At 40.3% G+C, this 10,488-nt stretch overlaps 1 protein-coding gene across 2 annotated transcripts; it reads left to right on the forward strand.

Moving 5' to 3' along the window:
• Nucleotides 1–2,171: 2,171 nt before the first annotated feature.
• LOC143522115 (membrane-spanning 4-domains subfamily A member 8-like) lies at nucleotides 2,172–8,404 on the forward strand. Of its 2 annotated transcripts, none has more exons than XM_077015842.1 (8): nucleotides 2,172–2,525; nucleotides 3,430–3,610; nucleotides 4,372–4,482; nucleotides 4,590–4,646; nucleotides 5,001–5,120; nucleotides 5,252–5,362; nucleotides 5,519–5,599; nucleotides 7,975–8,404. In XM_077015842.1, the coding sequence occupies exons 2-8, from the start codon at nucleotides 3,455–3,457 to the stop codon at nucleotides 8,062–8,064; spliced, it is 726 nt and encodes a 241-aa protein (XP_076871957.1). In that variant the 5' UTR covers nucleotides 2,172–2,525; nucleotides 3,430–3,454; the 3' UTR covers nucleotides 8,065–8,404. The 2 variants fall into 2 exon arrangements, with proteins under 2 accessions (XP_076871957.1, XP_076871959.1); XM_077015844.1 differs by lacking the exon at nucleotides 2,172–2,525 and adding an exon at nucleotides 2,571–2,930.
• The last annotated feature ends 2,084 nt before the right edge of the window (nucleotides 8,405–10,488 follow it).

The following is a 10,488-nucleotide window of genomic DNA, read 5'->3' on the forward strand; positions in this document are numbered from 1 at the left end:
AAACCTGAGCGATTAAAAACAATGCCTTGAAATGAGCCACTACCTCGCGCACACCCGACCTCTCTCTTCCTTTAACACCAGATGCGCTGCAGCAGCAGTTCAGTTCAGCGAGTGGACGGAAGCGTCTTCAGCACAACACACACGGTCAGATAGACTTCTTCTCCCGTGCCCCACCAGCCAGGTCACATACACATCAAATCAAATCGTACCGTTTGCCCTCTAAGCCCAACGTGGAATCATTTTTTTGTGCTGTAAAATGTCTCATACAGCACCAAACTACTTAGCATTTTTAGCCGACTGGTCACCTGATAAACTAGTCGCTCCAGCCCAAATCAATGAAAGATAACGTGAGGACGACCACATACAAATAATTAAGGTAGAGTTTGGAAATCTATGTGTTAAGCTGAACGTCTTCTGTTGTATAGGTTTTGTTAGGCAACATAAAATAACATTCATTTGTGAAAGAAGAAATGGGAAGTTCCCCATTAGGCCTACCAGTGAAAAATGCCCATCTGCATTCAGTAGCCTATAACTTCTTCTCATACTTTTTGGTCTTTTTACTGTCTTAATTGTAGGCCTATATTGATGTACTAATTGCAAAATATATGCAACAATGCCTGCAGTCAGTGGAGGGTAAACAGAAGTTAACTGAATGACATGACGGTGTATAGTTAATATTGGATATAAATTTTAAATTTTAACAGTTTGCTGCGTGACTTTTCTCCATTGAAAACTCACGTTTAGAGATTGTTACAAATAAAATGTCAAATTTCATTCAACATGTGCTTGTAATTTTTAAAAAGTGCCCTTCACCCCCCCCCCCCCCCCCCCCCCCCCCCCGAGCACTTGCCCCCCCCAAAATGTCTGTGCACGCCACTGCTGCTGAGGTCACCTGTTTGGTCATCTATATATACTATGCTCTTTCATGAATAAAGTATGCATACTTTTTAGTGTCTTTCATACTGAGAACTGGCACACATCAGGGAACCGAAAGAGGAACAACCAGGTGAAGCAAGACAGTGGGACTAGGATTTCTCCTTACACAACAGCACACAGCCTTTATGGAGGCTCTTTATTCTGCAGACAAATAGATTCTCTGACGTGTGTGTGTGTGTGTGTGTGAGTCCTGCATTGGTCCTAGGATACATGGCATGAGGAAGTGAAGTCAGCAGGAAGGTGGTGGTTAACACTTAGTTGTCAGCAGAATGGGTCCTTCCACATATATTATGAACAGGTTTGAACATGTTTAGTTTTGTCATGTGGGCAACCAGATATAAGAACCAGGGCTGGAGCTTGTCATTTGGGTGTCCTAAGCACAAATGGTTTGTGGTGCCCACTGGACATTATGTTCTGAATGAAAGAAATACAAATCTTAATAAAACACATTTTTTTCATTAACAATGGCACTAAACACAAAAAAATAAATTAAATAATTTAAATATAATAAATAAATACCACCACCATTACTTTAATAAGATCCATGCAATAACTCACAAATAACAGAAGAACTGCCACACAGGAGATTCATCTTTTTCTCGAGCAACCTGGCATTACTTATATCTATTAACATGCTTTACATATTTTATTTTAAATATGTTATTATAATTACAATTATTATGATTATGATGATTTTTCACGAGCCTTGGTGCCCTAAGCGCAGTGTTCAGCGTGGGCGGACGACGGTAGTACATGTGAAGTACATGTGAAGACCTGAAGTACCTTTCAGATGCCAAATGAAGACTCAAGTCTTTGAAATCCACCTAAATTTAACCAAATCATGCAGCACTTGTATGAGGAGGTTATTTTTCCATTTAACTCTTTTGTAATAGAATTCAAATTGTTTTGTATATTATTGTATTGTATTCTTCAGTATTGGCTTCATGGTACTTTTTTACTTATTTGTATTAACTAAGGATACTTTTCTGAGTTGACACTGTGATAGAAATTTTATATTTTATTATGTCTCATGGATCGCATTTGGTAATTTACATGTAAATGTAATTTTATATGTAAATTACGCTTTTTATCTACATTACAGATTTCAATCAATACCACATTGATTATTGTATGATATAGCCTACTCTCTCTCTCTCGCTCTCTCTCGCTCTCTTTCACCCTTGAACCAGGTACTGTATGTGAACACCCTTTGTAAGTTGGAGGCAGACATTCTTGAATGTAGCCTGCCTGTACATAAGAACGTCTTGTTTCTCAATGATGGTACCTCTTGTGAGCCGGAGGAGCAAAGGAGAAACGCTGAAGAGTTCACTGATGTTTTTCTAACACCATGAAAGTAAAGGGACGCTTTGGTCACACTAAAGCAGATCGTGTTGCCCTAATAGCGCATAAAGCACATGCGGGACTTTGTAACACGAGACCGCGAACGCCCCTTTACCAGAATATCTGCGTCAATTGTGGGAAACAACATATAACGGTTTCTTCGGAACTCTGGATTGTGAGCAGAAGAGAAACTACTTGGGAAAGAACCGATACCAAACTGCAGTCCGAGAAGAAGAACAATTTCACTGGTATGTTTGATTGGTCTTCAATTTCTTGTGGTAAATTCAACGAAAATAACTTTTATCGCATGTCCCATGTACGTTGTTACCGTCGTTAAACGCCCTAAAATTGTTTTGCTGTTTCACATTAAGCGGTAGACTAACAGAACTAGAACATATGTCGTCTTATCCGTGTAATATGTGTGGTTGGAAGATTCACGGCAGTGGACAGCTGCACGGGAATCGGAAAAACAGGACATGGGGAGGTGGGGACAAAACAGAAAATATTACAGGAATGGAGAAAATTATTAAAGGAGTGGTGCACGGGAGAAGAAGTCTATCTGTGACCGTGCGTGCTGTGCTGAAGACGCTTCCTTCACCTCGCTGAACTGAACCGCTGCTGCAGCGCATCTGGTGTGACAAAGGAATAGAGAGGTCGGGTGTGTGCGAGGTGGTGGCTCATTTCAGGGCATTGTTTTTAATCGCTCAGGTTCTCTAAAGATCATTTTAAACCGACCTCAGAAAAATGTTAATAATAATATATTTAAAAAAAACCGAAGTTTCAAAAGGGCACTTTCGTTGATAAAGGGCAGAGTTGGTGGTGCCACCTGATGTCAATGTGTGCACGCCACTGTGTGTATATATATATATATATATATATAGCGCTCTAGCGCTCTATATATATATATATATATATATATATATATATATATATATATATATATATATATATATATATATATATATATATATAGACAGAGAATGTAAAATATAAAATTTTAATATTTGCAAAACTGATTTATATTTCTCTATATTTCATCATTACAGTGCAGCTTTCTACATGGGATCTACATATATGACACTGCAACATTTTCTTTCTCCTGCTTGACACTTGTGGCCCTCTGACAATGTGGTGGTGTGTCGTCTTTCATAGGTGAACAGTGTAACCTGCATTAAAAATGGCCAGCACTTCTATACCAATGCATAACACGGGGAATGGCTTCACCATTGTGACTCATGTTATGTCCCAACCAACGGCAACAGCTGAAACAGGACGTGTTGCTGGTTTTGGTCCACTTCAGAAATTTCTGAAAGTAGAGCCAAAGGCATTGGGAGTAAGTACAGTGTTAATGATTGTTGATTATTGGGAGGGGTGTGGGTGGGGGGGGACCCCATTGTGATGTCGTGATGTCACTTTTTAACTTATTGATGTGATTTCTGTAATGCACGAGGTCTGAAGCACGATGCCGAGTCGAGAGCGTCTTTGTAGTTTCGCTGTTATTCATCAACACAGTACGGAAACAAAGACTGACAAAGAAAGCTGACAACACACACACTTAAATACACAGACAACACCAGACACAAGTGCAGCATATAATGATAATGAGACAAGAGACAGGTGACACGGACCAGGAAGTTTTGTTAACGGAAGCTGGACACTACCCGATTTGCGTGATACCCAATTTTACTGCTTGCGCTCAAATTTTCACACATAGCAAACACATGCTAGGTAGAACTTTTAATAGGTTTTAATAGGTGTATTTATTTCTTTAATAGGTGTATGTAGCTATATATTTGTGTCATTTTGAATGTTTTACTTTGTTTCAACTGTGTCGCAGAGATATAACATTTTGTTTAAAATTCATGTGTATCCACAGGATAAAAAGGCTGTTACTCTTATGCTACAGAACATTTACAAAAGTAGATTAAGATATCCACTGTTAATTCTTGAAATTCTTCAAGTTCTGTAGTTTGTAGATTTGTATGCTAATTTATTTGAACTCAGGGACTTAAAATATCAAATGGCAAGTTCACAGCGTTAGCTGCTGTATCCTAAATTTTTTTTTATAACATATCAAAATGCTTTTCTCCACAGACAGTCCAAATAATGATTGGTATAATGGCCATGTTGTTTGGTAATGTGCTATCAATCCAGTCTGAAACCATCACTTGCTTCTCTCGTTTCACTTTTTGGGGCTCTTTGTTTGTAAGTATTCACATTTTCAACGCAGCACAAATAAATATTATTAAATAAACACTCTCTGACTGCAATCTCATTCTCATTCTCAATCTCATTTTCAATCTCTCTCTCAGTACATCATTGCTGGCTCACTCACTGTTGCGGCAAGCAACAAACTTCATCGCTGTTTGGTATGAACAATTAACATTTTGAATATTTCACTTTTTGCAGGAATTAAAATATTAAAATCAAAGTTTTTTTTACTTGAAAGATTTGAAGGCTAGTAATTACAAATGATCTGTTTAACCAGTAATATGCCAAGCCAATAACACTACCTAGTTAGAACATGACCTAAAAATAGTAATAAGTTTGACAAGATATATGAGCAAAATGTGTAAAATATCATCCTAAATAGGACCTTTTAAGTCATATTTTGTATTTACTTTTTCCCCCTGTAAAAGTATCTAAAGTTGTTGATAACTGTCTGTTGGCCCCTGTAAAACAGCTTGCTTTACACTGTAATGATTTTGCTTTTATGGTTTTAGGTGAACGGCTCATTGGTGCTTAATGTGTTTAGCACCATATGTGCAGGAATAGGCATCATCCTACTTTCCGTGGATTTGGCCTTCAATTTTGGTTATTATTCTCCGTACTACCACCAAAATGTAGGTTACAGTTGCACACCTGACAAAACAGTTTGCACATCTGTAGTAGATCTAGAGTTTTGTAGTAGAGTTTTGTTTGACAAACTGCATGTTTTGTATATCACAATATTCAATATTCAAACATTTTGCAGGTGAGCAAAGGGATATGTGGTGTGTTGCTGGTGTTCCATGTGCTTCAGTTCACCATCTCCATTTCAATCTCAGCTTTCGCCTGCAAAGCCACCAGCAGATCTGAACCTGCTGTGGGTATTACATAGATAATAGTTTATAATAGCTATTGCATTATAATGTCACATTGTCTGCATTTTGTATTTATAAGCATTCACCTTGGGCTGTATAGTGACTCTGCTATATAAACTATACAACAGTGAAGCTCTCTGTATTTTTCTGTGCCTCAGGTGAATATTGTCACAGTGGTTCCAAACCCAGAGGAACATCATCCATTGGTCAATCCCTTCCCTACTGCTCAAAGCCAACAGGTAAGAAAATACTGCAGCGTGTGCTACATCGCACAGGCTACAACTACTACTACATCACTGTGACACATTTGCTTTTGAGCACTTTTAGATGCAGTGGGCATGTGACCAACAAGTCAAAAGAATAGAATACAAAGAATGGGTGGCTCGCAGGAGCTCAGTGAATTCCAGCATGGAACTGTGATAGGATGCCACCTGTGCAACAAATCCAGTCGTGAAATTTCCTTGCTCCTAAATATTTCACAGTCAACTGTCAGCTGTAGAGTCAATCACTACAGACGTCCAAACTTCATGTGGCCTTCAGAATAGCTCAAGAACAGTGCGCAGAGAGCTTCATGGAATTGATTTCCATGGTTGAGCAGCTGCATCCAAGCCATACATCACCAAGTGCAATGCAAAGCGTCAGATGCAGTGGTGTTAAGCACGCCGGCCCTAGACTCTAGAGCAGTGGAGGCGTGTTCTCTGGAGTGATGAATCACGCTCCTCCATCTGGCAATCTGATGGACGAGTCTGGGTTCAGCAGGTGCAAGGTGAACGGTACTTGTCTGACTGCATTGTGCCAAGTGTAAAGTTTGGTGGAGGGAGATTATGGTGTGGGGTTGTTTTTCAGGAGCTGGGCTTGGCCCCTTAGTTCCAGTAGACAATTCCATTCTCCCAACTTTGTGGGAACAGTTTGGAGCTGGCCCCTTCCTCTTTCAACATGACTGTGCACCAGTGCACAAAGCAAGGTCCATAAAGACATGGATGACAGAGTCTGGTGTGGATGAACTTGACTGGCTTGCACAGAGTCCTGACCTCAACCCAATAGAACACCTATGGGATGAATTAGAGTGGAGACTGAGAGCCAGACCTTCTCGTCCAACATCAGTATGTGACCTCACAAAAAACCACCGTCATATTGAACCCTATGGATTAGGAATGGGATGTCACTTAAACCCATATGTGATTCAAGGAAGGTGAGTGAATACTCTTAGCAATATAGTGTGTGTGAGTGTGTGTGTGTGTGTGTGTGTTTATACACACACACACACTCACTGACCACTCTGTTAGGTGCACCTTGCTAGTACCGGGTTGGACCCCCTTTTGTCTTCAGAATGGCCTTAATCCTTCATGGCAGATTCAACAAAGTACTGGAAACCATTCAAGTACAGTGAACTTATTGTTGTGTTAAAAAACCCAGTCTGAGATGATTCGCACTTTATGACATGGCGCGTTACCCTGCTGGAAGTAGCCATCAGAAGATGGTACACTGTGGTCATAAAGGGATGGATATGATCAGCAACAATACTCAGGTAGGCTGTGGCGTTGACACGATTCTCAATCGGTACTAATGGGCCAAACTAAGGTATGCCAGAAAAATATCCCCCACACCATTGCACCACCACCACCAGCCAGAACTGTTGATACAAGGCAGGAAGGATCCATGCTTTTATGTTGTTGACGCCAAATTCTGACCCTACCATCTGAATGTCGCAGCAGAAATCGAGACACATCAGACCAGGCAACGTTTTTCCAATCTTTTCTTGTCCAATTTTGGTGAGCCTGCGCGAATTGTAGCCTCAATTTCCTGTTCTTAGTAGAGAGTAGTGGCACCCGGTGTGTTCTTCTGCTGCTGTAGCCCATCCATCTCAAGGATCGATGTGTTGTGCGTTCGGAGATGCTCTTCAGCATGCCTTGGTTGTAAAGACTGGTTATTTGAGTTACTGTTGCCATTCTATCAGTTTGAACCAGTCTGGCCATTCTCTGACATCTGGCATCAACAAAGCTTTTGCGTTCACAGAACTGCCACTCACTGGATATTTTCTCTTGTTCGGACCATATCTCTGTAAACCTTTGAGATGGTTGTGCATGGAAATCGCAGTAGATCAGCAGTTTCTGAAATACTCAGACCAGCCCCTCTGGCACTAACAACCACGCCACATTCAAAGTCACTTAAATCACCTTTCTCCCCCGTTCTGATGCTCGGTTTGAACTGCAGCAGATCGTCTTGCCTGCAGATGCCTACATGCCTAAATGCATTGAGTTGCTACCATGTGATTGGCTGATTCCACATTTGAGTTAATGAGCAGCATATATATATGCATTCGATTTGTTATACTGTTTATAAACGTATATTGTTTCAGGTTGTTCTCAGGTTGACAATTCATCTTAAAACCAGTAGTTCTTAATCCGTATAAAATTAATTTAGATTATTTCTCTGTGCAATTAAATATCAGAATATCTCAGTTGATTACCTACGTGACTAGAGTAGTGAGGTTCACTATTACCATAATTTACCATAATCTGATACTATGCCTCCTATGTTTTCCTTTACATAGACTATGTTCACTTAATCTCGGTGCAGAGAAAGTTGTTAACAAATACTCTTTATTTTACAGGGACTGTTTGCCATCAGCAGCACCACAGCGAATTCTCCACCTGCAGAATATCCTCCACCTTATGAGATGAAAGACCAACCAGTTAGCTAAAAATATACTGAATACATAATGGGTTTTTTTTATATATATAAGATAAGATAGATAAGATAAGATTTTTATTTGCCATTTGTGTAAAGACCACAGTCCAGACACATTGGAATTCTTGTGCAGAGCTCTCTTATCAACAGTTTAAAAAAACAATAAAACAACATAACCCCCATATAGATAGCGAAAAAACAATCATACCAAAGGTTACAATATGAAAACACAATACAATACAATTGCTCCCTGACCAGCAGCGGTTTTTACACAATTACACAGTTGCCTGTTATCAGCATATACAAATAAATTAGAATTAATTATTGCACAAGAATAAACCCTACAGCACAAATATTTGTGGCCAATGTAAAATGTTGTTGAAACCATAACCATGCCAGAACAGTCTATATGTGACGGGTATCAATCAATCAATCAATCAAAGTTTATTTGTATAGCGCTTTTAACAACTCAAGTTGTCGCAAAGCAGCTTTACAGGATTTACAAGGTTAACAATACTATGGGTCCAGAACCCTAATGAGCAAGCCAAGGGCGACAGTGGCGAGGAAAAACTCCCTATGATGGTGGGGAATAGGAAGAAACCTCGGGAGAACCAAGACTCAAAAGGGAACCCATACTCCATTGGGCGGCCCGTTAACACACAAATACACAAGTCACACACAATTCACACAATCAGACTAGGTAAAAGGTAGAATTGAAAGTTCTGGGTTTTGATATTGTCACTGTAAATGTCTGTTGATGAACGCCAGGCTTTCATTCCGTGTCGGAGCAGTGATGCTGGTATTGTAGGCTCCGACTGCAGTGTTACTCCCCAGGTGAACCCCGGCATCAGCACATCCACCGGCAGCCAGACCATCCCCCAGGTGCCTGCAGGTGCCTGTATCCAATCGTCTTGGGTAGAGCCATGCAAGAAGATAGACAATACAGACTGAGTGGACATGAATTTAAACCACCATTGATTTAAATGTACATAGCTCACGTGCCAGTGATGAGCATGTGGCTCCGGCAGACTAATCTATAGCAGCATAACTAAAGGGAGGGGTTCAGAGGTGACCACAGGCATGAGGGCTCACTGAGACATTGCTTTCCAGTCAAGTCATAGTCACAAATAGAGTGATGCCAAGACACAGCTGGATGACAGCATCAACATCTCAGATCACCAGAAATCTCAACGTCTGGGGGCCCCAAAGCCCCTACACCTTACAAGGGGAATGTTAGCTGAAGGCTTGATTAAACAGGTGAGTCTTAAGTCTAGATTTAAAGATTGGAACTGTGTCAGAATCTCGGATTGGAGCTGGAAGGCTATTCCATAATTGAGGGGCTTTAAAAGAGAAAGCTCTGCCTCCGGCTGTAGTTTTACTAATTTTTGGAACTAGGAGAAATCCAGCATTTTGGGAGCGCAAAGGGCGAGATGGGTTGTCGTAATCAATGAGTTCACTCAGATATTGTGGGGCAAGACCATTTAACGCCTTATAGGTTAACAGGAGAACTTTAAATTCAATGCGATATTTAATCGGCCGCCAGTGTAGTGCAGCGAGAGTGGGACTAATATGTGGGATGAATTTCCTGGCCTTAGTTAGGACTCGAGCTGCGGCATTTTGTACAAGTTGTAGCTTCTTTATGAACTGTTTAGAGCATCCAATTAGAAGACTATTACAGTAGTCCAATCTCGATGAGACAAAAGCATGAACTAGCTTCTCTGCATCAGCTAATGAAAGTAAGTGTCTCAGCTTGGCGTTATTACGTAAATGGAAAAAGTCAGCCTTAGTGACATTGCATACATGTCCGTCAAATGAAAGATCAGAATCAATAGTGACACCTAAACTTTTTGCAGTAGATTTTGGTGTTACTGAAAAACCATCTAGGGTAAGGGGAATATCAGCCCAATTGCTTCTAACAGCTTTAGGCCCAAGAATCAGTACCTCAGTCTTGTCAGAATTTAGTTTAAGAAAATTAGACGCCATCCAGTTTTTAATATCCTGGACGCAGTTCTCAATCTTGAGAGTTGTGGTGGTATCATCTGGATTAGAAGATATATACAACTGAGTATCATCTGTGTAGCAATGGAAGCTAATACCATGCCTACGAATGATAGTGCCCAGTGGTAGCATATATAATGAGAATAATATGGGGCCCAGTACAGATCCTTGTGGGACACCATACTTTACTTTAGAATGCTCAGAGCATTTGTTATTTACTAGCACAAATTGGTAACGATCTGTCAGGTAGGACCTGAACCAGGAGAGTAGAATATTATGATCAATGGTGTCAAAGGCAGCACTGAGGTCTAGCAGTATGAGAAACGAAATGTGTCCTTTATCAGAGGATATTAAGAGATCATTCAATCCTTTAGTTAGTGCTGTTTCAGTGCTGTGATGAGCTCTAAATCCAGACTGAAATAACTCTAAGACATGTTCT

The sequence above is a fragment of the Brachyhypopomus gauderio genome, chromosome 8 (genome assembly GCF_052324685.1).
Source record: "Brachyhypopomus gauderio isolate BG-103 chromosome 8, BGAUD_0.2, whole genome shotgun sequence".
Lineage (NCBI taxonomy): Eukaryota > Metazoa > Chordata > Actinopteri > Gymnotiformes > Hypopomidae > Brachyhypopomus > Brachyhypopomus gauderio.

Coding starts and splice junctions, on each gene's coding strand:
- LOC143522115 (XM_077015842.1), top strand. CDS start 3,455: ATGGCCAGCACTTCTATACCAATGCATAACACGGGGAATGGCTTCACC. Junction 4,483..4,589: donor CTTTTTGGGGCTCTTTGTTT/GTAAGTATTCAC, acceptor TCTCTCTCTCAG/TACATCATTGCTGGCTCACT. Junction 4,647..5,000: donor ACAAACTTCATCGCTGTTTG/GTATGAACAATT, acceptor TTATGGTTTTAG/GTGAACGGCTCATTGGTGCT.